The sequence below is a fragment of the Nicotiana tomentosiformis genome, chromosome 4 (assembly GCF_000390325.3).
Source record: "Nicotiana tomentosiformis chromosome 4, ASM39032v3, whole genome shotgun sequence".
Taxonomy (NCBI): domain Eukaryota; kingdom Viridiplantae; phylum Streptophyta; class Magnoliopsida; order Solanales; family Solanaceae; genus Nicotiana; species Nicotiana tomentosiformis.
In genome coordinates this window covers 9,430,942-9,455,598 of record NC_090815.1, presented here as the reverse complement: position 1 = coordinate 9,455,598, position 24,657 = coordinate 9,430,942, and the positions used below count along the sequence as shown (strand labels likewise).

General features: G+C 41.7%; 1 protein-coding gene and 1 long non-coding RNA gene across 2 annotated transcripts in view; one reads left to right on the top strand and one right to left on the bottom strand.

The window, feature by feature from the left end:
• The window catches only part of LOC138908859 (uncharacterized), a 170,210-nt gene that overhangs the window by 8,123 nt on the left and 137,430 nt on the right, over positions 1–24,657 (bottom strand). The window lies entirely within an intron of this gene.
• Positions 21,363–23,168, top strand: LOC104113564 (14-3-3-like protein A). Its single transcript, XM_009623768.4, has 4 exons — positions 21,363–21,926; positions 22,430–22,552; positions 22,666–22,782; positions 22,877–23,168. Exons 1-4 carry the CDS (start codon positions 21,453–21,455, stop codon positions 22,928–22,930), a joined length of 768 nt encoding a protein of 255 aa, XP_009622063.1. The 5' UTR covers positions 21,363–21,452; the 3' UTR covers positions 22,931–23,168.

Sequence of the window (24,657 nt, the reverse complement as noted above, 5' to 3'; positions counted from 1 at the left end):
GTCTACTCCAGAACAGACTACCACAGTTCCTACACCTGTGGAGGATGCCACAATCCCTCTCGCCGATATACCTATTCCACCTCCAGCCCCAGCTCCAGGTCCCGGTATTTCTGATGGGGATCTTAGGGGAGCTATTAAGATGCCGGCTCAATTAGTAGCTTCTCAGGACCAGAGGTCAAATGTTGCACCCACCTTATTTAGCTCGCAAGAGGATTCTTCTGGTTCCAGGGTAAACAGGTTCCTTCAGTTAGACCCTCCAGTGTTCACAGGTACTGATCCCGGGGCAGACCCTCAGGATTTCATTGATGAGATGCATAAGACTCTCCGAGTTATGCGTGCTACTGAAGTAGAGGGAGTAGAGTTGGCCTCTTATCGTCTGAACGAGGTGGCATATTCCTGGTTTGAGATATGGGAAGATTCCCGTGAGGAAGGGAGCCCTCCGGCGAGATGGAATGAGTTCTTGGATGCCTTTATAGACCATTTCTTGCCTTCCGAGACTAAGGCAGACCGTGCTGTGGAGTTTGAGACCCTTAAACAGGGTGGTAGGAATGTGTGGGAGTATCACGTGGAATTCGTGCGCCTGTCAAAGTTTGCTATTCATATGATGCCGACTATGGAGGCAAGAGTGCGTCAATTTGTGCAGGGTCTTAGCACTTTGGTTATTAATGAGGCTGCCACAGCTGCTGTAAATTCTGACATAAACTATGGAAGGATAGTGGCATTTGCCCAAGTTATGGAGGCTCGAACGTTAAAGCTCAGGATGGAATGGAAAAGTAGTAGTAGGGCCCGATCAATGGGCAACCTTGGGGATTCGTTCAAAGGTGGGAGATCAGCTTTTCGGGGAGGATCATCAGGGCCGTCCCAGTCTTATAATCAGTCTTCAGCTAGTGCCCTGCCATCAGGGCACAGTCAGCAGCAAGAGAGTCACTTTAGGCCCGGTCAGGGCAGCAGGGGGTCCCACCATCAGGGCCGACTAGGAGAGAGATTCCAGAAGCAGCAGAGGGCCCGATGCCCTAAGTGTGGGAGGATACATTCGGGAGTCTGCTACCTGGACATGTCAGTATGTTACGGATGCGGAATGAGAGGTCATATTCAGAGGGAGTGTCATGCATCCCGTCAAGGTGCAGGCAGGAGCACAGCTCAGTCATCCAGTCCTACAGCTGCTACATCTTCAGCACCCCCTCCAGCTCGAGGCTCTCCAGCACCCACAGGGCGTGGTGCAGCTAGGAGTGGTGCACAGAGTTTGGGAGGACCCAGCCGATTCCATGCTATGAGTGGTCGATAGAGTGCCGAGGCTTCCCCAGATGTCGTCACAGGTATATTGACTATTCAATCTTATGATGTGTATGCCCTTATTGATCCCGGATCTTCTTTGTCCTATGTTACTCCTTATGTTGCTACGAGTTTCGGGATAGAACCGGAACAACTTCATGAGCCGTTCTCTGTATCTACTCCGGTCGGCGAGTCTATTATGGCCGCACGGGTTTATAGGGATTGTGTTGTCACGGTGCGTGGTTGGGATACCATGGTCGATCTTATTGAACTAGGGATGATTGATTTTGATGTAATAATGGGAATTGATTGGCTTTATTCATGTTTTGCCAAACTTGATTGCCGAGCCAGAATTATGAGGCTCGAGTTTCCTAACGAGCCAGTTGTTGAGTGGGAGGGGAATAATGTTATGCCAAAAGGTAGGTTTATTTCTTACCTTAAGGCCACAAAGATGATCAGGAAGGGGTATATTTACCATTTGGTCAGAGTTACGGACACCACTGCTGAGGTGCCTACCCTTGAATCTGTACCAATTGTGAATGAATTCCCCGATGTATTTCCGGATGAGCTCCCTGGAATTCCTCCAGACAGGGAGATTGATTTTGGGATTGATGTGATACCAGGCACGCAGCTTGTATCCATTCCACCTTATAGAATGGCGCCAGCAGAATTTAAAGAGCTAAAGGAACAACTAAGGGATTTGCTAGAGAAAGGTTTCATCCGACCGAGTGTGTCGCCTTGGGGCACACCGGTTCTCTTTGTCAGGAAGAAATATGGATCACTGTGGATGTGTATTGATTACCGGTAACTCAACAAAGTCACAATCAAAAATAAATACCCATTGCCTAGAAAAGATGATTTGTTTGATCAATTACAAGGTGCTAAGTTCTTCTCTAAAATTGATTTGCGGTCCGGGTACCATCAATTGAAGGTAAGGGAGCAGGATATTCCAAAAATAGCTTTCAGAACCCGGTATGGGCACTTTGAATTTTTGGTAATGTCTTTCGGGCTAATAAATGCCCCGACAGCTTTCATGGATCTTATGAATCGAGTCTTCAGGCCGTTTCTTGACTCTTTTGTGATAGTATTCATTGACGACATCTTTGTATATTCACAAAGTCGAGAGAATCACGCCGACCACCTCAGTGCAATTCTATAGACTCTTCATCACCACCACTTGTATGCAAAGTTCTCGAAATGTGAATTTTGGCTTGAATCTGTTACATTCCTGAGTCATGTCGTCTCCGGAGAAGGAATTAAGGTTGATCCTCAAAAGATTGCAACGGTGAAGGATTGGCCTAGACCTACTACTCCAATAGAGATTCGCAGTTTCTTGGGTTTGGCCAGGTATTATAGGAGGTTTGTGGAGGGGTTCTACACTCTTGCCTCTCCATTGACTAAATTGACGCAGAAGGCGGTTAAGTTCCAGTGGTCCGATGCTTGTGAAAGGAGTTTCCAGGAATTGAAATCAAGATTGACTTCGGCGTCGGTATTGACCCTGCCAGAGGGTATCGAGGGGTTTGTGGTCTATTGCGATGCTTCAAGGATCAGTCTTGGGTGTGTATTAATGCAACATGGTAAGGTTATAGCATATGCTTCAAGGCAACTTAAGAATCATGAAAAGAACTATCCAACTCACGACTTAGAGCTTGCGGCGGTGGTTTTTGCATTAAAAATTTGGCGTCATTATTTGTATGGAGTCCATATAGATGTATTCACGGACCACAAGTGTCTTCAATACATTTTCAAACAGAAGGAATTGAACTTAAGGCAGAGAAGGTGGCTTGAGTTGCTCAAAGATTATGACATCGACATTTTGTATTATCCGGGGAAAGCTAATGTGGTGGCGGATGCTCTTAGTCAGAAATCTATGGGTAGTTTGGCTCACTTGGAGGCATGTCAAAGGCCCTTGGTCCGGGAGGTTCACCATTTGGCCAGTTTGGGAGTTTGTCTTGCGGACTCTAATGAAGGAGGAGTGATTGTGCAGAATAGGGCGGAATCACCGCTTGTGACGGAGGTCAAGGAGAAGCAATACAGTGATCCAGTGTTGGTGCAACTGAAGGAAGAGATTCATAAACATAAGAGTACAGCTTTTTCTCTTGGCATGGATGACGGTACATTACGGTACCAAGGACGACTATGTCTTCCCCACGTAGATGGTCTTCGGGAAAGAATCATGACAGAAGCTCATACTTCTAGATATTCCGTGTACCCGGATTCTACAAACATGTATCATGACCTCAAGGAAGTTTACTAGTGAAATAACATGAAGAGGGGTGTGGCGGACTTTGTGGCAAACTGTTCAAACTGTCAACAAGTGAAGGCCGAGAATCAAAGGCCCGGTGGGTTAGCTCAGAGTATGGAAATTCCAATGTGGAAATGGGAAATGATCAACATAGATTTTGTGGTAGGGTTACCGCGCACTCCGCGTAAGTTTGACTCAATTTGGGTGATCGTGGACCGACTCACGAAATCAGCATACTTCTTACTAGTTAAATCCACCGACACTACGGAAAAATATGCTCAATTGTATATCAAGGAAATAGTCAGGCTTCATGGCACTCCAGTTTCCATCATTTCCGATCGAGGGGCCCAATTCACAGCTAATTTCTGGAAGAAATTTTAGCAAGGTTTGGGTACGCAGGTAAATCTTAGCACGGCTTTCCATCCACAGACTGACGGGAAAGCAGAGCGGACTATTTAGACGCTTGAGGACATGTTGCGTGCGTGTGTACTTGACTTCACGGGTAGCTGGGATGATCATTTGCACCTCATAGAATTTGCTTATAACAACAGCTTCCATGCCAGTATTCAGATGGCACCGTTTGAGGCCTTGTATGGTAGAAGATGTAGGTCGCCGATTGGGTGGTTCGATGTTGGAGAAGCTGAACTAATAGGACCAGACCTTGTGCATCAGGCTACGGAAAAGGTTAAGATCATAAAAGAGCGGTTGAAAACTACTCAGATCGTCAAAAATCCTACTCGGATGTTCATCGCAGAGACTTAGAGTTCAAAGAAGATGATTGGGTGTTCTTGAAGGTATCTCCCATGAAAGGGATCATGCGGTTTGGAAAGAAAGGGAAATTAATTCCAAGGTATGTCGGGCCGTATGGAATCATTCAAAGGATAGGTCAGGTGGCGTACAAGCTTGAACTACCACCTGAGATGTCATTAGTACACCCGGTATTCCATGTGTCCATGTTGAAGAAGGTAGTTGGAGATTCGTACGCTATTGTGCCGATTCAGACCATCGAGGTTAGTGAAGAATTGTCATACGAAGAAATTCCGGTTGCTATTCTTAATAGGCAGGTCCGAAAGTTGAGAAAAAAAGAAATTGCATCCGTGAAGGTGTTATGGCGAAACCAACAAGTCGAAGAAGCTACTTGGGAAGCCGAGAATGAAATGAAAGAAAAGTACCCTCATTTGTTTGAATAGCCATGTAATAGTTCTATGAAGTTGTTTCCCCTAAAGTTTGTATCATTTGTTCGACTAATATAAAGACACTCTTTTTTAGTTATATGTCCCCCATGAGGCTTCGGTTGGTGTTATTTTGCATTTTGTTATGTCATTTAATTCTATATATGTTGCTAAGGTGTGTTTCGGGGGCTCTTTAATAGGTGGATAGACCTAAATACAAAGGAAACTCTGCCGAAATTTTCAGGAAGTTACGCAAATTTGGGGCTGATGGTATGTGGCATAACTGAAACTGTGTTAAGTGAACCTTGATCCTCATTCGAGGACGAATGATCTTAAGTGGGCGAGGATGTGAGGACCCGTAAAAATTTAAACCAAAAACTCAGAGTTTCGGACTGTTTGGACTAAACAGTACCCTATGGACTTAGAGGAAAATGTTTCGTAGAAGAAAGCGTTTCTGCGGTCCATTATGCGGCCGCATAATTACTCTGCGGACCACAGAATGGCCGCAGAGTGAAGCAGTAAGTTTGGCCAATTTGAGGTCAGTTTTGCGTTCGATTATGCGACCGCATAATCGATATGCGGACCGCATATAGGTCGCATATTTTCCTCTTGAGTTTCTGTGGAGGGAGTTCTGCGGTACATTATGCGACCGCAGAACAAGTATGCGGACCGCATACTGGTCGCATACCTGAGCCGAAAGTTTAGGCAGTTTAGGCCCCTGAGGGCCATTTCTGTGGTCACTTTGCGGACCGCAACCCCCATTCCATTAAAATATCCCTTAGGTCTATTTTGAGCTCATTTTCTAATGTTTCTAGAGTGAGAGAGAGAGAGGGTTCAAGAGGGAGGGCCTAAGTTTTCATCAAATTGATCTTCAATCATCACCTGAAGCTTTGGAAATATTCAAGTAGAGCACCAATTCTTCATCCAAAAGGGTAAGACTTCATCACCCCAGCTCTTAATTTCAAACATAGCTATAATGGGGTACTAGTGTGATACTTCATGGGTATAAGGGTGGTTTATCTTGCATGTATGTATGTTAAAGAGTGGGGGGAAAGTGAGCTAGAACCATGAACGTTTTCCTAATTTTGGGTTCAATTTGTATATTGCTAAAATAGATTGTGGTTGCTTAGGGTTCCGGAAAATTGTAGAGTCTAAAGAAGCGCAATTGAGGTATGTATGGCTAACTCTCTTCTTCCTAGAATCAAACTCCTGGTTCCTGAATAATGGGTGTAAGTTCTAACATGATCATACTAGAATTGTTTGCCTTAGTGTGTTGGATTGAAAGATTCATGTTCCCTAATTGTTTTAGATGGTTACCATGTCATCATGCTATTTGAGAACGTAATTATGTTGTTTCCAAGCTCATTCCCTTATGTGTGCAATGCCTTATGTGATGGTACTTATCAACATGAATGATGATGTTATTTGAACGGATAAAAAGAGAAAAAGACTTGAATTGTAAAATGTTCCCAAGTGCCAAGAACTATTTAATAAATGAGGCTGTTTATGCCATATAACGAAAGATGGGAAAGAAATGTGAATCGAGTGAACAATTGAAAGAGGTTATGTCTTAAGTGAGATGGCTTAGCCGATCGGGCCGAGATCGGACGCCATGTTGTACACATGGTGGCATTTGTGTTGGAATTATATATTAACATTGTGGATATGGATATGTCTCACTTGAGATGGCTTAGTCGGTCGGGCCGAGACTGGACTCCGTGTAAAAATACGGTGGCATTGTGATTTGTGGCCTTGGCACTAAAGATTATTAATCTAAAAAGATGGAAAGATTGAATTGGAAACTATGCGACCCTTACTTGGTGTTTTCTTTGTATTTCTATGAAATTCTTATTGATTATTATGACTGTCTTCTCTTGGTTTCACTGTTCATTCTACTAAGATTGGTGTTTGCCTTACATACTAGTACTATTCGACAGTACCAACGTCCCTTTTGCCGGGGGAGCTACATCTTTTAATGGATGTAGGTGGTTCCATTGCAGACAGTGTCGATCGCAGATAGATGACGCTCTCTTTCTCTCCCCACAACAGTCTTGGTGAGCCCCATTTCTCCTAGGGGTCATGTAGTCCTTCTTTTGTATAAGTTTTCATATTTTGAGGTATAGCCGGGGCCTTGTTTCCGGCATTGTCATGTTACTCTTTTGTACTCTTAGAGGCTCCGTAGACGTTTATGTGGGTCATGTATGTATGTTGAGGTGGTCGTTGGATCGAGTTGTATTTTGGAAACTCAACTATGGTATAATGTATATAAAGATAAATGGACTAGCAAACGTTTATATATTTATATAACTGACCTCTCCCATGTTTTACAAATGGTGATGTGATCCTTTTTTGTATTATGAATGAGTCGGGTAGGAAAGGTTTAATAGGCTTGCTCGACCGGGTCTACTCGGTTGAGAACCGGTCGCGCTCCCCGAGGTTGGGGCATGACAGAATCATTTCAAAAATAGAGAGTTCAATAGACAAAACGAGCAAGAAGAACTGTAACACGTTATTCACATGATTGTTGGAGGGATCGATGTTCCCCAAATGCCAATTTTAAAACGCACTAAGGTGTCAATCATAAGGGAGAAGGGATCTTGGGCTCAAGATTACAAACTGAAAGGAACCTTGTCCTTCAACGATGAAGATGCAGAAGGGATCATGCAGCCCCATAACGATGCGCTGGTAATATATGTACTCATGAATAAGACTCAAGTTAAACGTGTGTTAATTGATCCAGGTAGTTCAGCTAATATCATTTGATTGAGGGTCGTAGAACAACTCGGCCTACAGGACCGGGTTGTGCCCGCGACCCTAGTGCTAAATAGATTTAACATGGCATGTGAAGCTACTAAGGGCGAAATAATTTTCATGTTATCGAGGGCGACATGAGTTATAAAGCCCTGTTCGGGAGACCATGGATCCACAACATGAGAACAGGGCCCTCGATACTTCACTAAGTTCTAAAATTTCCAACACCAGAGGGAATCAAAATAATCTACAGGGAGCAACCTGCCGCAAAAGAAATGTTTGTCGTTGAAAAAGTGATTCCGATATCGTCACTCTTATCGACGAAGGGTTAAATTCAGAGGGAAAATAGGAGGCAAAATAACAATCATAAATGTCGGCCTCGACCCAACTAGAGAAGCAGGGGACTAATGAAGATGATGATTATGGGGTCCCCCGATCCTTCATAGTCCCCGATCACTCCGACGCTACCAAGTCAACGATCGAAGAGCTAGAGCAAATCATACTAATCGAACATCTCCCCGAACGAAAGGTATACCTGGGCACGGGACTAAATCCCGAGCTCGGGAAAAAGCTTATTCAATTTGTTATAGCAAACATGTATTGTTTCGCTTGGTCTCATCTCGACATAACAGGGATCCCATCGGAAATCACCACTCATAAACTAAGCTTGGACCCGAAGTTCCATCTGGTGAAACAAATAAAAAGACCCAGGTCTGAGGTCAAACATGCTTTCGTCAAAGACGAGGTAACCAAGCTTCTTAAAATAGGGTCTATCTGTGAGGTAAAATGCCCCGAATGGTTAGAAAACATAGTAGAATGTGTGTAGATTACAAAGATCTAAATAAAGCATGCCCCAAGGATTCTTTTCCTTTGCCTAATATCGATCGCATGATCGATGCCACACCCGGCCACGAGATCCTCAGTTTTCTCGATGCCTATTCCGGATACAACCAAATACAGATGAACCCAGGTGATCAGGAAAAGGCCTCGTTCATCACTAAATATGGTACCTACTGCTATAATGTAATGCCATTTGGATTAAAAAAATGCAGGTTCCACTTATCAACGCTTAGTAAACCGGATGTTCGAAGAACAAATAGGAAATCTGTGGAAGTTTACATTGATGACATGCTAGTTAAGTCCATGCGATCAGAGGACCATTTAAAGCAATTGCATGAAACTCTCAGTATATTGAAGAGATACAAAATGAAGTTGAACCCAAAAAATTTTCATTCGGGGTCGGGTCAGGCAAATTTCTCGGATTCATGGTATCCAATCGAGGAATCGAGATTAATCCCGACAAAATCAAAGTTATCGATGTCATCACTATAGTAGACAACGTAAAGGCCATGCAGAGGTTAACCGGGTGCATGGCCGACTTGGGGTGATTCATCTCGAGGTCCTTCGATAAGGGTCACCGAATTTTCTCGTTGCTGAAGAAGAAAAATAACTTCACATGGACCCCAGAATGCCAACAGGCCTTGGAAGGGCTTAAACGATACTTATCGAGCCTGCCACTACTTCATACGCCGAGGGCATACGAACAACTTTACTTGTATTTCGTAGTATCGAAGGTAGCGGTAAGTGGAGTCCTAGTCCGAGAAGAACAAGGTACGCAATTTCCTATTTATTATGTCAACCGGACCATAGGTGAGGCCGAAACTAGATATCCCCACCTAGAAAAATTAGCGCTTGCTTTGATAAGCGCCTCTAGGAAACTAAAACCATACTTTTAAATCCACCCCATATGTGTTGTAACAACTTATCCACTTCGAAATATTTTGCATAAACCCGAGCTTTCGGGATGGTTGGCCAAATGGGCCATAGAAATCAGCGGGTATGATATTGAATATCGACCCCGAACAACAATTAAGTCTCAAATTTTGGCAGACTTCGTAGGTGACTTCACGACGGCCCTATTACCCGAGGTCAAAATAGAGCTATTGATAAACTCGGGTATGTCCTCAGGAATCTGGACCCTCTTCATAGACGGTGCTTCGAACGTAAAAGGGTCCGGATTCGGCATCGTACTAAAACCACCCACAGGCAACGTGGTTAGACAATCTATTAGAACTGTGAAATTGACTAACAATGGGGCTGAATATGAGGCCATGATTACATGTCTCGAACTAGCAAAAGGCTTGGGAGCGTAGATGATCGAAGCCAAATGCGACTCCCTCCTCGTGGTGAATCAGGTTAGAGGAACCTTCAAGGTTAGGGAAGAACGAATGCAAAAATACCTAGATAAGTTACAAGTAACTTTGCATCGGTTTAAAGAATGTACTTTTCTACATGTGCCTCGAGATCCGAATAGTGTAGGCTGATGCCCTCGCAAATGTAGGGTCATCGGTTGAGGACAACGAGCTCAATTCGGGGGCCGTCGTGCAACTCATAAGGCCAGTAGTCGAAGAAGGCCACGCCGAGATAAATTCCACAAGCTTGACCTGGATTGGAGAAATAAGTACATAGAGTATTTGAAAACCGGAAATCTTCCCTCAGATCCGAAAGAATCGAGGGTCCTACGCACGAAGGCAGCACAATTCACTTTGTCCGAAGATAGAACCTTGTTCAGAAGAATGTTCGATGGTCCATTAGCTATATGTCTTGGACCGGGAGACACCGAGTATGATTTAAGTGAAGTTCACGAGGGCACTTGCGGAAATCACTCCAGTGCTGAATCATTGGTTCAAAAGGTAATCAGAGCCGACTATTATTGGATCGACATGGAAGAAGATGCAAAAGAGTTTGTTCAAAAATGTGACAAATGCCAAAAGCATGCACCAATGATTCACCAACCCGGGGAACTTCTCCATTCGGTCTTGTCACTATGACCATTCATGAAGTGGGGAATGCACATCGTTGGCCCCCTTCCATTGGCACCAGGAAAAACTCTATTTATTTTTTTATGACTGGCTATTTTTCTAAGTGGGTTGAAGTGCAGGCTTTCAAGAAAGTTAGGGATAAGGAAGTCATCGACTTCATTTGGGATCACATCATATGTCGATTCGGGATGCCATCCAAAATTGTGTGTGATAACGGAAAATAATTCATTGGCAGCAAAGTGACCAAATTCCTCGAAGATCATAAGATCAAAAGAATCCTATCAACACCTTATCATCCTAGCGGGAACAGACAACCTGAATCAACCAACAAAACCATCATCAAAAATCTTAAGAAGAGGCTAACCGACGCCAAAGGAAAGTGGAAGAAAATTCTACCCGAAGTTCTTTGGGCATACCGCACAACCTCAAAGTCCAGCACCGGGGCTACCACATTATTATTAATTTATGGCGCCGAAGATCTAATACCGGTCGAAGTCGGAGAGCCGAGTATCCACTTCCTATATGCAACAATTGAATCAAATGGCGAGGCCATGAATACTAGCCTAGAACTATTGGATGAAAGGCGTGAAACCGCCCTCATTCGATTAGCCTCCCAAAAGCAATGGATCGAGAGATACTACAATCGAAGAACCAATCTTCGATATTTTAATATCGGGGACTTAGTGCAAAGAAAAGTTACACCCAACACCAAAAATCCTAATGAAGGGAAATTAGGTTCGAATTGGGAAGGACCGTACCAAATTCTCGAGGTCACCGAAAAAGGGTCCTACAAGCTCGGAACGATAAATGGAGAAAAACTACGAAGCAATTGGAACATATCTCATCTAAAATGATACTACTGCTAAGGTACGACCCTTTTCCATTCCTTTTCAGATTAACACTTGCAGGTGGCCGACAAGGAACAATGATGGATTTTTCAGCAAACGACACGAAGACTTTAGGTCTAAAAGCACGTGTTGTACTCTTTTTCCCTCAAACCGATTTATGTCCCAAATGCATTTTTTCGGAAAGGTTTTTGATGAGGCAACGATGAATCGTGCTAACTTAGAATCAAGCCCGATTACGAATCGGCATCGAAGATCAATTCAACAATATCCGAGGTTCCTTTGCAATCAACCTCGAATACTGAGGGGCTACCCTCGGATAGGTATTTATCTTCGAATATAAAATCTAGCAAGGAAACTACTTCATAAATGAAGGGTCTCGATAGGTAGGATTTATTGTAAGGGCCAAACGGTCAAAACAAACTGTGCCCACGTAGATTGCTCGAGCCCTGTTTTGATCGAGAATAAAGAGAAGTACCTTCCTTACAAACATCTTATGCTTTAAAATTCTTTTTAAAAGGCTTCGTACTTCAAAAAATAACGATCCCAAGGGCAATACTTATCCGGAATACGAACGATCGCTCCCTCACTCGGGGACTGCCATTCGACTCAAACAGCCCAAGTCATCGGGCCTCGGGAGCAAAAGACCTAATAGGCAACGCCCCGATTTCTGAAGGTCACAGCTACCCCACACATGGACTATTATCTCGGGCAAGCCCTTGATAAAATGGAAAAACAAGCCAAATGGATAGCTCCTGAACTAAAAGGCTACGACCGACTTAACACGGTTCAGAGAAGTCCGAAACCTGTAACAAAAATAGGCCTTCGAAAAAGAGAATTCTTTCACAACCGATTCTAAAGTCTACCCTCGGAAAAAATTTCAAAACTTAAGATGTTTTCAGGGAAAAACTTTGGTAACATCGTCCATTAACGCCTTAACCTAGAAAGGGAGTAAAGGCAAGGTTTGTTCGAACCCGTGAACACAACCTTATTTCATGCTAAGGCATTTTTAACCTTTGTAAATACAAATGACAAAACAAAAGAAAAATATGAGAGCTAAAAGGGAAAGAAAAGCCTTATATTTATTTACAATAGTTTTTTACAAAGGCCAAATCGTCCTAATACCAAACTTTACTACGGCAAAAAACGGCCTCAGAAAAAATGCAAAGATAAACAAAAAATCCTAAGTGGCTTGGTCTTCATTGGAGGTTGCATCTCCATCCTCGGGATTTTCTCCATCTTCGGATTCACTTGAGCTCTCGGAGTCTTCCTCAGGAAAGGCTAGCCTCCGGGCCCTGGCTTCCTCTGATTTGGCATTTACGATCTCAGCCGCAATATCGAAACCCTGGGCATGAACTCCCTCGAGGGCTTCCCTTTGAGCTTGCCATTTTGCATGATCTACCATGCCCTTAGCCTTGGCCTGGATGGCCTCGACGTCGACCTTAAACTGGGCCACTTTGGCATCAACTTTTGTGTTGGCCACGGTCACCTTAGATCTGTCCACGGACACCTCAGACCTGGCCACCTCGAGTTCGTTGGCCAAACTTGCCTTATCAGAAATGGCCAAATCCAACCGAGACTGAAGCTTCATGATCTTCTCGACCTGTATCGAGGCCTTCTATTTTGCAGCTCGAAGCTGGGTCTCGTCCAACTCCAATTGCACTTGGACGGTCTCCTTTTTCGAGGCTAGGATGTCCATGTTCTTTTTGAATTCTTCAGCCGCGGTGTCACGACCCAAATTCTAACCTGTCGTAATGGCACCTATCTCGAAACTAGGCAAGCCAAAAATCTCAGTAAACCACGATTTCTTTTAAGTTTGAAAATATAATATTTAAATAAAATCCACAAATCCTACAAATACCGTTAATATCACTCCCAAAACCTGGAGTTACTGAGTACATGAGCATCTAATATGATTACAAATCTGGAAAATACGGTCCATAATAGTCTAAGACCAAATACAGTAAACATGGAGATAGGGAAGCAGAGGCAAGGTCAGCGAAACACGGCAGCTACCTCAGAATCTCCGTAAAATCAGCTGTGTGAACGAATCAACACCCGCTATATCCGAGAACACCTGGATCTGCACACGAAGTGCAGGGTATAGTATGAGTACAACCAACTCAGCAAGTAACAATATTAAATAAAGAACTAAAGATAGTGACGAGCTACACAATTATAGTTCACTTTCAGTAATTCCAACAAACAATAGACATGCTTTCAAATCCGGCAGTTTAAGTCAAATCAATTTTATACAGTTCAAATTCATGTAATCCGAATATAAATCCTTCAGAGATTTCACAACAATGACAGATAGCAACCAAGTGCAACAACAAATACAATCCAAGTACAACCTCTCAGGTAACAGTCAGTTAACTCATCACAACATCTCAACCACTCGGCTCTCGGCCCTTAGCACTCACACTCAATGGGTACCCCCGCTTACTGGGGGTGTACAGACTCCGGAGGGGCTCCTACATCCCAAGCGTTATAATCTGCACGGACAACTCACGTGCTACACGGATAACTCACGTGCCATAATATAAATATCTGGATCCGCACAGACAACTCACGTGTTGCACGGACAACTCACGTATTATAGTATAATATAAGAATCCGCACGTACAACTCACGTGCAGTACGTACAACTCACGTGCTATAATATCCCGCACGGACAACACACGTGCAGCACAGACAACTCACGTGCTATAATATCCCGCACGGACAACTCACGTGCTATAATATAATATCTCACAAGCAGGACCTCGGCCTCACTCAATCACAAATCTCTCCAGTCTCTCGGACTCTCAATAATCAAGAAATTAGCCCAAACAACAATGATATGATTCATTAATAATGAACAATAGAGACTGAGATAAAATAAACAAGTAAACTGTGACTAAGTACAAAACAACAATTATGCAGGTAGTTTAGTATGTACACGACCTCTGTGGGTCCCAACAGTACCAATATATAGCCTAAACATGGTTTATAACATAATTTGCAGTCAAATCTCTATAACACAGAGAAAGCATATAGCTAGCAAAAAGTTATACAACTTTACAGTTTCACGGAATGGATCAAGTCTCAATTCCTACGGTGCACGCCCGCACGCCCATCACCTAACATGTGCGTCACCTCCAGAATACTCACAAAATCCAATAATCCGGGATTTCATACCCTCAAGACCAGATTTAAAACTGTTACTTACCTCAAACCGTGAAATTCTTTATTCTGCAATGACTTTTCCTTGTGAATTGGCCTCCAAACACCTCGAATCTAGCCACAAATAATTCAATTCAGTAAATAAAATTTATTGGAATTAGTTCCATAAGAAAATGCTAATTTTTCATAAAAGATTCAAAATTTTGCTCAAAAATTGACTATGGGGCCCACGTCTCAGAACCCGACAAAAGTTACAAAATATGAACGCCCATTCAACCACGAGTCTAACCATACCAAAATTACTAAATTCCGATAATAATTCGTCCCTCAAATTTATCCAAGAGGGTTTTCAAACTTTTCCAACTTAATTCACCAATTAAATGATAAAAAGAATTATGGATTCGGGTAATTTAACCAATATTGAGTTAAGAACACTTACCACGTTGTTTCCTCTGAATATTTCCCAAATATCACCTCAATTCGAGCTCTAAATCGTTAAAAATGAAAAATGGGACGAAGTCCTATTTTCTGAACTTAAACTTTCTGTCCATACCTCTCTTCTTCGCGAACACGATAGGTCCCTTGCGTTCGCGAAGCACAACTCGAATGCCCAGAATTTAACCCTTCACGAATGCGAGCATGGCTTCCCGAACGTGAAGCTTTACCAGCTCAGACCTTCGCGAACATGACCACAACCTCGCGAACGCGTTGAACAAGGACATGGGGTCTCCAATTGCCTCCCTCCTCTTCGCGAACGCGACACTACTCCCGCATTCGCGATGCACACACATACCATACCTTCACGTTCGTGTTCGTGTCCTCCCCTTCGCGAATGCAAAGAACAAAATCTCACCACTCCGAAAACACACTTCTTGAACGCGAGGGCCCACTCGCAAACGCGAAAGAGGAAATCAGAAAAATACAGCAGCAGATATCAGCAATCTCACCAAGGCCAAAATGATCTGTTAACCCCCCTGAACTCACCCGAGCCCCCCAGGGCCCCAACCAAACACACCATCAAGTCCTAAAACATCATACGAACTTAGTCAAACCCTCAAATCACCTCATACAATGCTAAAACCATGAATCATACCCCAATTCAAGCCTAATGAACTTTGAAATTTCAAGTTTCCACAAACGACGTCGGAACCTATCAAATTAAATCTGATTGACCTCAAATTTTACACACAAGTCATAAATGATATAACAGAGGTATTTCAAATTTCAGAATCGGATTCCGACTCCGATATCAAAAAGTCAACCCCCTGTCAAACTTCCCAAAAATTCAACTTTCGCCATTTGAAGCCTAATTCCACTACGAGCCTTTAAATAATTTTTCGAATACGCTCCTAAGTCCAAAATCACCATACGGAGCTATTGGAATAATCAAAATTCAAATCTGAGGTCGTATATAGGTCCACATCCGGTCAGTTTTCTAACTTAAAATTTTTAATTATGAGGCTAAGTGTCTCATTTCACTCCGAATTCTTTTCGGACTCGAACCAACTAACCCGGTAAGTCATAAAACAACTGTAACATATAAATTGAGTAGTAAATGGGGGAACGAAGTTAAAATATTCAAAACAACTGGTCGAGTCGTTACACTCAGTCTGTATCGCATCTACTTGCATCTGGAGTCGTCCGATTTGTTCTAGCCTCTGCCGAACCTGCAGAATCGAATCGTTAGTAGTTATCTCCAATTCATCTTCACTATCGTGAAGAACTCGAAATACCTGCTCGACCATCTCGGCATGTTCATCCCGAGCTGTCACTAAATCGTCCTGAAGCTTCTCGCTAAGAAGCTTATAAGTATCATTTTTCTGAGTGAGATCCTGAACCTCAGCCTTGTGCTCCTCCCGGATTCGAAGGAAAGCCTCATGATGCAACACTGAAGCCTGCAAATAAGGAAGAAGATATTAGAATTATCTACAACTCCGAGTTTAAAAGAAACAATGGAGAGACCCTCGAATTTACCCGATTCAGAGCATGTTGGGCCTCATTAAAAAGGCAAGCGGCCCCCACCGTATTCATCATGGGTTGGTCTTCCTCGGTCACCAAGGATCTAAGGTAGCTAGCAATCCCCATGGGGGGAGAGAAAATCTGGGCATTCTCCGAGATTGAAAGCACTATACTACTCCTGCGATCGGGGTTAACACTCGGGGCCGGGAATCAGTCCACCAGTTTTAGGATCAATGAAGAACCAGTAGCGCCCGATGGCGATACCTTTTTCGGTACCGATAAACCACCAAACCCGGTGGAATCCTCCGAGGCAGCAGACTCAAACCCATCCAAGAAGCCATGGATATCAGCCGCCCCATGAATAACTTCGTAAGAGCGACCTTCCAACGTATTGGCCTCGCGGATCATAGCATCAGAAATCTGAGGGGATCCAAAAATATCGATCAGTCCGAGCTCGTCCCTCGGGATATCTTCCGCTACCTGGGAAACCTCGAGCCCGGTCTCTCTCTTTTCGACCATCTCAGCTTGGGACGGAGTGGCCTCAACTCTTTCTGGTTCAGGAACTATGGCCAAAACTCCTTTATCAACCTCCGCCGATTCGGAAGACTTTTGTATCGAAACACCTGCCCGCACACGAGCCACTAGTTTCGAGTTATCTTCCTCTTCAGACTCATCCTTTAATCGATAGATTAAGTCCAAAGGCATAGAACCAATGTCCCCCTTGGGCTTGCGAGACTTCCTCGTCGGTTTTTTCATTTTTGAGCTTGAGGAACTCGGAGCCCCTTTTCTCTTCTTTTCTTTGGCATGCGTAGGAGCGGATGGAAGGACTTCTTCGTCACCAGATGGGGGCCTCATCGCAACATCCTTCCCGAGGCCTACAAAGGTGAAAAAAAGAAAGTAAGCAAGAGAAGAAGTTCGAACGATAATCGTTCCAAGAGAGAAACTCACCATGATTGTGGGCCTCCCATCGACCCTTTGATAACTCCACCCAAGCACGCTCGGAGTATGTTTTTTGTGACACGAGGCCCTCGACCCATTTCTTGAGTTCCGGAATCGGTTCCGGCATCTGGGCCATAACTACAACCCCAAAAACATAGATGAGGAAAGAGGATAAGAAGTAAAACGACAAAATTGGACGTTCGAAGGGAAATATTACTCACGATTCATGTTCCATTTCTCAGGAAACGACATGTCTTCAGCAGGGATCAAGTCCGAGGTCCTTATTCGGATAAATCGACCGATCCAACTTCGGTCACGAGTTTCGTCTATGCTCGAGAACAGGACTTTGTTGGCTCGGCGAGCAAGCTTGATCAGCCCTCCTCGAAATAGTTGGGGACTGTAAAGGCGCATAAGGTGATCGAGGGTGAAAAGACACCCCTCGATTTTGCTTGAGAAGAATCGGAGGAGAATCACTATTCTCTAAAAAGAAGGATGGATCTGGCCGAGAGTCACGTCGTATCTCTTGCAGAAGGCAATGATGACAGGATCTAAGGGACCCAACGTGAAATGGTAAGTGTAAACACTTAGGAACCCACCCCTCTATGTGGGTAGTAATTGATTCCTCAGGCGATAGGACTACCACATGCTTTTTGTCCCAGTTGCATTCTTTTTTAACTTTGTCGAGGATTGTCTCGGTGATTGAGCACATGTACCTCGAGACCGGCTCACATAGGCCTAGTATCGAGGAGGCTTTTTCAACCTTAAAGTCGATGACGGTTGGGAACCCTACCAGAACGAATTCCTCAAGGCGGGGCTCCGTCGCATCCTCACCACTGGCGGGTCGTGATGAAGAAGCAGCCTTTTTTTGCGGCACGATTTTGAAGGTTTTCGCTATTGATGAACAAGGGAAAAGAGATTTAGGATGACAAGTGGTTTGATTAACGTTCTAGAAATTAGGTCATGAAAATTATGAAACAAAGGGATTTTTCTGAAGAAGAAGCAAGAGTGGAAAGAGTTGTGAGTGTAAAGTTTGAATGAAGAAATTTAGGGTTCTTATAGGTTGTTAGTGACAGTTCGGAATCAGTAATGGCCGACCAGCAACTGACAGGCATTTAATGCCTTGGTAACTGGACCGACGGGATGTTTCGTCGCATATGTCATAATCGGTCTCATCGCTGATGTCATTCCCCATCGAGTCGGGGTTCAGAAATTCATATCGTTTCTCGCCATTTTCTTTCCGAGAAACGAGTGGACTATCTGTATACGGTCGAAACCGAGCTTGCCCTTCGTATGAGTAATCGAGACTGAAACATGATAGACCAAGGTTCAACCTCGTGTGATACCGAGCCATGATGCAAAGTTAGGTTGCTGGGCTCGTGACCTAGAGACCGATCAAGCTCGAGATTGCCAAGATCGAGATCGAGTAAAATAGAGACCGATCAAGATCGAGATCGAACAAAATAGATACCGATCAAGATCGAGATCGGCCAAGATCGAGGAAAGCTTATCGACCCAAAAAAACAGAAAGTCGGAATATCCGGAATTGTGCAAGAATCTCGGCGAAAATCCCGACGCATATCAAGGAGAGGCTAATTAATTAATCTATCATGGGATTCCTTACTGTATTTAGAATTATATTAAGAGTAGGACTTCCCTACTATATAAAGGGAGTCATATCATTTGTAGAGGGGAGATTCATTCATGCAATACAAAGCAATACATTGCCTTCTTTCAGCCTCATTATTTTGTTGCTCTGTTCATATACTAGCAGAATCTTCATTTAGTTTGAGAGTGATCGAACTTGAAGGCCAAGACTAATTGATTCATTTGGTTTGCATTCATGTCTTTTACAGTTAATTTCAACATCAATATACATATTTTCTCAATTTGTACCAAGTGATATCATGTATCCTTAGAGTCGCGCATAAATTCAATTGTTATCCATTTTGTGGATAAACAATGGTATGGATTACGGGAGATCGTAAGTTTTTGTTAAGGCAATTTTTCTTCATCTGATATTAGGTCTATGTCACCTTTTGTCATCATATATTAGACCTGTGTATTTTGAAAGTTTACGTAACACATAAACAACATATCTTGCATGGCAATATTTCACACAAACGGAGATACAGATTGGTCTTTTCTTCTTTATTGTGACTGCTTCAACTATACAAAGGTAATATATTTGAATCGAACAGGGGCAGAGTATTAATTTACAGGATCACACGAATTCAGCGACTTTTCCTTATATCTTATATTTAATTGCGAACTCGATAATTAAAATGAGCTATGAATTGGATGTCAAATTCCTAATTTATAAACTTTAATTTCTGACGCCGTTTCTAATATTGAAAATCATAGGGGTGGAGAATATTTAATTATCAAATAAATTTTTTTTTCTTTTGTTATGGTCATATATAATATATCAAATTAAAAAAAAAAATTTAAAGATATTTTAGCAACATTACTCATGAATCAAATTGGGCTAAAAATTAGCCCAACTTTAGATGAGTTGAAATGGGATGAGTCAAGATGGGCTGAGTTCAATAAATAGCGGGTCAATAACAACACAAATTTGGACGAATTGGACGGATCAAATGGATTTGGGCTCAAATTGCCACCCGTAAGTGTAATTTACGAGTAGAGGCATATGTAAACCTGTGTTCTGACCGTGAAAGTGAGTAATAACAGGAATTGAGATGCAAAAAGGGAACTTACAACTGAATTTCACCGGAGTCGGCCGAAGAAGTTAGGCCTGGTTTATAGTGGGCCTAAAATTTGGTCCTAGTATTAGGCAAAGTGCACAAATAGTCACTTTTAGGACCGTTAATTAAAACATACTCTAGTCAAAATTTACAAAGTATTTAAAGTTTAATTGTCTTAGAATCAAAATTCAGACCTCGGATTTGAAGTTTAAAAGTTCATATCCATGATTTGAAATTCGAATTATCCTTAGTTTTTTCACAAATATCTTAGTTAATTTCTTTGTTCTTTTATAAGTATTTCACTCTTAACCATCAAGCTTCTGACTCAAAATAAGTGCCTACACTATCGAACAGAACATAATTTGGAACTGAGAAACGTTTTGCTAAACAAAGCACCTCCATCTTTGAATGATGTAAGCATTTGATAAACAATGGCCTACCAATTAGAACTCACCAAGTATCTCTAATTGCAAATTTGATGAATTTTAAATACTATGAAAATTTTGGATACGTTCTAAATAGGGGTGCTAAAAAGGGCTATCAGTTCAATTTTTTCGGGAAAAAAAAAATCAGAAATAGCCTGCTTTGCAATTGATATTTGAAAAATAACCACAATTTTAAAAGTAATTCAAATTTAGACGCTTTTTCATGTAAAGAAATTTGAACAAAAAAACCCTTAAAAATCCGAAAATTTTCAGCATAATATGCTGGAGTTCGAATTTTTTACATATGAGATTCCAGCATAATGTATTGGAATTTCATAATGTGCTGGAGTTCCAACATAATATGCTGGAAGTTTATACGCATGAGCTCCATAATCCAGCATATTATGCTGGAACTTTTCGTGTTGCAGCTAAAACAGTGACTATTTTTCAATGACTTTACAACTGCTGGCTAGTTTTCGATTACGAGTAAGAAAATTGGCTAGCCCATGTATTTTCACAATTGTTTCCTAGTATTGGGAGTATCTGCAACTAAACTGCCAGAAAGGCTTTGGGCTCATAATTTATCTTGGGGTATTATCACTTTTAGCCAGCGTCAGAAACTATTTACATCTGATAGCCAAAAAAATGTATAAAATTTGTATAATTTTTATATATAAATACAGAATGTATATATATACAAAAAATATACAAATTTTATATATTTTTTTGGCTATTATTTTTATTTACATAAATAACCAGTCATATTAATTGCTTACTTTTTCTAGCCATATACATACTTTATACATTAATTATACACAATTATACATATATAATACATAAATTATACATATATAATACCTCCATCGGCTATATTTAGTTTAGGTGGCTGGATAAGCGGCTATTTGGGTTAATTCTTCTTATTTTTACGGTGGCTATAAAGTATCATTTTTCCTTTATCTTTCGGTCCTGTTAGGAGGCCCAAATGACGCATTCCGAACCGGCAACCCGGCCCACGAAGCCAAAATCTCCCCATTTACAGATGAATAAAACCAAAATGGGAAGGAGGAGAACCCCAAAAACTGCTCTCTTTCCACATTCTCTCAACTTTCTCTTTCTAAAACTCTTCCTCTTTTTCTAGCACACAGACCTCCAATGGCATCGCCGCGCGAGGAGAACGTGTACCTGGCGAAGCTTGCTGAGCAAGCCGAACGCTACGAGGAGATGGTAGAGTTCATGGAGAAAGTCGTCGGCGCCGGCGACGACGAACTCACCGTCGAGGAACGCAACCTCCTCTCCGTCGCGTACAAAAACGTGATCGGAGCGAGGCGAGCGTCGTGGCGCATAATCTCATCGATCGAGCAGAAAGAAGAGAGTCGCGGTAACGAAGATCACGTGGCCTCCATTAAAACCTACAGATCTAAGATCGAATCTGAATTGACTTCGATCTGCAATGGTATCCTTAAGTTGCTCGATTCAAAACTCATTGGCACCGCTGCTACCGGTGACTCTAAGGTTTTCTATTTGAAAATGAAGGGAGATTATTACAGGTACTTGGCTGAGTTCAAAACCGGAGCTGAGAGAAAAGAAGCCGCCGAGAATACTCTTTCGGCTTACAAGTCGGCTCAGGTTAGGGTTTCATTCTTTATCATTTCGCTAATTTTGGAGAAAAATCTGATATGATTTCAGCTCTGCAAATGAATGGCGATGTTGTCTGTGTTGCAAAATTAAAAATTGCATAAAGATCACAATTTTTATACTCCATAATTGAAATGTCAATGGGAAAGATTTCCTATGCTAAACAATATACTCAGTTCCATTCTATGGGATGTTGTTTGACTAGGCATGTAGTTTAAGAATGAAAGACTTTAGAACTTGTGGTCGAAAACATGCCATAGCTATTTGTATAGCTATAAATCATCTCGTTACTGGAAAATGAGAAGTTAAATTATTTTTAAATATAGAAAGGTGCAATTTTTTGGGACAAACTAAAAAGGAAGGAGAGTGAGGTAAATTATGACATGAAGTAAAATATTTTGAAAGTTGTCATCAAAGGAGAAAAATTTATTGTGCTAAACAATGTAGTATTATATGGAGGAAGCATGAAGTTGATATCTTTCCATCCTTTTCAGGATATTGCTAATGTTGAATTAGCCCCTACACATCCAATCCGATTGGGGCTAGCTCTCAATTTCTCAGTGTTTTACTATGAGATATTGAACTCTCCTGACCGTGCTTGTAATCTCGCCAAACAGGTAATAAATTTATTGTATTTATTGTTTTAGAACATTCAAAGGACTTCTCTAAAAGAAAAAAAGATGTTTGGATCTATTTACTGATGTTTATGGTTTGTATGTCTGTTTAAAAGGCATTTGATGAGGCTATTGCGGAGCTTGACACCCTGGGAGAGGAGTCCTACAAGGATAGCACTTTGATTATGCAACTTCTTCGTGATAACCTCACTTTGTGGACCTCGGATATGCAGGTAAGTTCTTGTGTTCTCTTCTTTATTGGATTGGTTTATTTGTTCTTCTTTGATAGTTCGGCTAATCCATATCTTGTTGGCTTCTCTTCTTCAGGATGATGGAACTGATGAGATCAAAGAACCATCAAAAGCGGAGGAGCAGCAGTAATGTGAGTGAAGCCTCTTTGCTTAGGATTGAATCCTATGGCATAACTTTGCTCATTGATCGAAATTTGCTGTTTGTGTAGTTCTGAATTCCCTGAATTGTAATACCTAAAAGCACTGTTTCTTGCCATTTGTTGTTTTCAGCAAAGATTACTTTTTCTCTCGGTATTTCCCTTGTATTTGGATGCTCCAGTGAAACTCTCTTATTTCGTGGAAATGAATTCTTGTTTTTACAGAGCAAATTATCATTTTGTATTTCCCTTTTCTTTAAGAAATGGGGCGTTGCTGATTTGATCTCCCTTTTGATCCAGCATTTTGATTGCCTACTCCATCTTGTATTCACATGGATATGTGCTTAGTGACTTTGTATCAAGTCAAGATTGAATTTTCTTGAGACACATCCTTTATGTTGCATTAACATACTCTCCTCAGATAGTACTACCAAATAACATCCCATCTGTCCAAATAGTACTTTTTCTTTTGTTATTTGGTAGTATTCACAGTTAGTGTAGGATAGATCTATGTAACAATCCTTGGGAAGAACTTTTTGCTCTGTTTCTTGGTTGGCAAATCTCTGGCTGTTGACTTCTGGTTTCTATCTGCCCCACTTTAATGTTTCCATGCATAATGTGCACAATTATATTGTTATTTTACCTAATAAAAGGAGTCCCATCATGGCCCTTGCCTTGTTCATTGAATACAGTTTTCAGTTGGAGCAGCAACATCTCATTGGCTAGCTGTCTGGTTTAGTCAAGATTCTCTGATGAATTTTGGGTTTGAAATTTGAAACTTCAAATGCTACAACGTTGGTAATAATATTAGAGATTTTTTAGTACCAAACTCTGATAGACTGCTCTTTACCCTTTAGTAAATATATGAAAGTGTTTCCAGCATCAGCACTCAGAAACTTTGTCTTGCCAAAGGCAAAATAACGCCTGATACTAGCCATTACTTTAATTGAATGTTAAAGCATTCTCCTTGATGACTAAAGCTGGGCATTGGACACTTTTTGTTCCGCTTTTCCAAACTTTATAGCTTGATTCACGTGACTTGCAATACTTTTGTCCTTGGTGTAAACTGTTTTATTGGAACTATTAGGGTTTATCTCACGCTTTGATTGAGATAAAATCATTGTATAACTAATTCCGTGATTGTAGTGTTTTTTTATCGGAATAATTAATCATGAGATAGCTTGTTTCCCAACCAAATGACCTCTTATTGCTTATAGCAATGAAATCCATTTGGAGTGGGAGTAAAAATTGCGGTTTCAAAAAAACACTGATAATGCAAACCTACCGTTAGTGTTAGTTTTTCAAGTTGCACTCACACTCTCTTCCCCTTTTTCAGTTTTCTTTAATTTTGACTTCAGAGGAGTTGGATTAATATTGGCAGCATTGTATATTGGATACATAAATTAGTTATTTTAATTGCACTTCTTGCTTTTCACTTCAAGGCTTGTGAAACTTGTTGCTTCTTTTTGTGCTTTTTGCTCTTAGAACCCTTGACCCAGTGAGTGTCACTGGTTTTAATATACTCAATGAACACTTTTTTCTTATCTAGTGTGAAAAACAGTTGGTTTTCACTCTAAATTGGAATTTATGTTTGTAATACACAAAGCAAACCTAGTGTTTAGGATTCTTAACTGAACAGTTTGATCCGCAAGTCACTTGTGAACTCCTGCATTCCATGTAGTTGCAATATACAGTCAAATTTCTTAGTAATAATTTCGTC

Coding starts and splice junctions, on each gene's coding strand:
- LOC104113564 (XM_009623768.4), top strand. CDS start 21,453: ATGGCATCGCCGCGCGAGGAGAACGTGTACCTGGCGAAGCTTGCTGAG. Junction 22,553..22,665: donor CTTGTAATCTCGCCAAACAG/GTAATAAATTTA, acceptor TCTGTTTAAAAG/GCATTTGATGAGGCTATTGC. Junction 22,783..22,876: donor TGTGGACCTCGGATATGCAG/GTAAGTTCTTGT, acceptor TCTCTTCTTCAG/GATGATGGAACTGATGAGAT.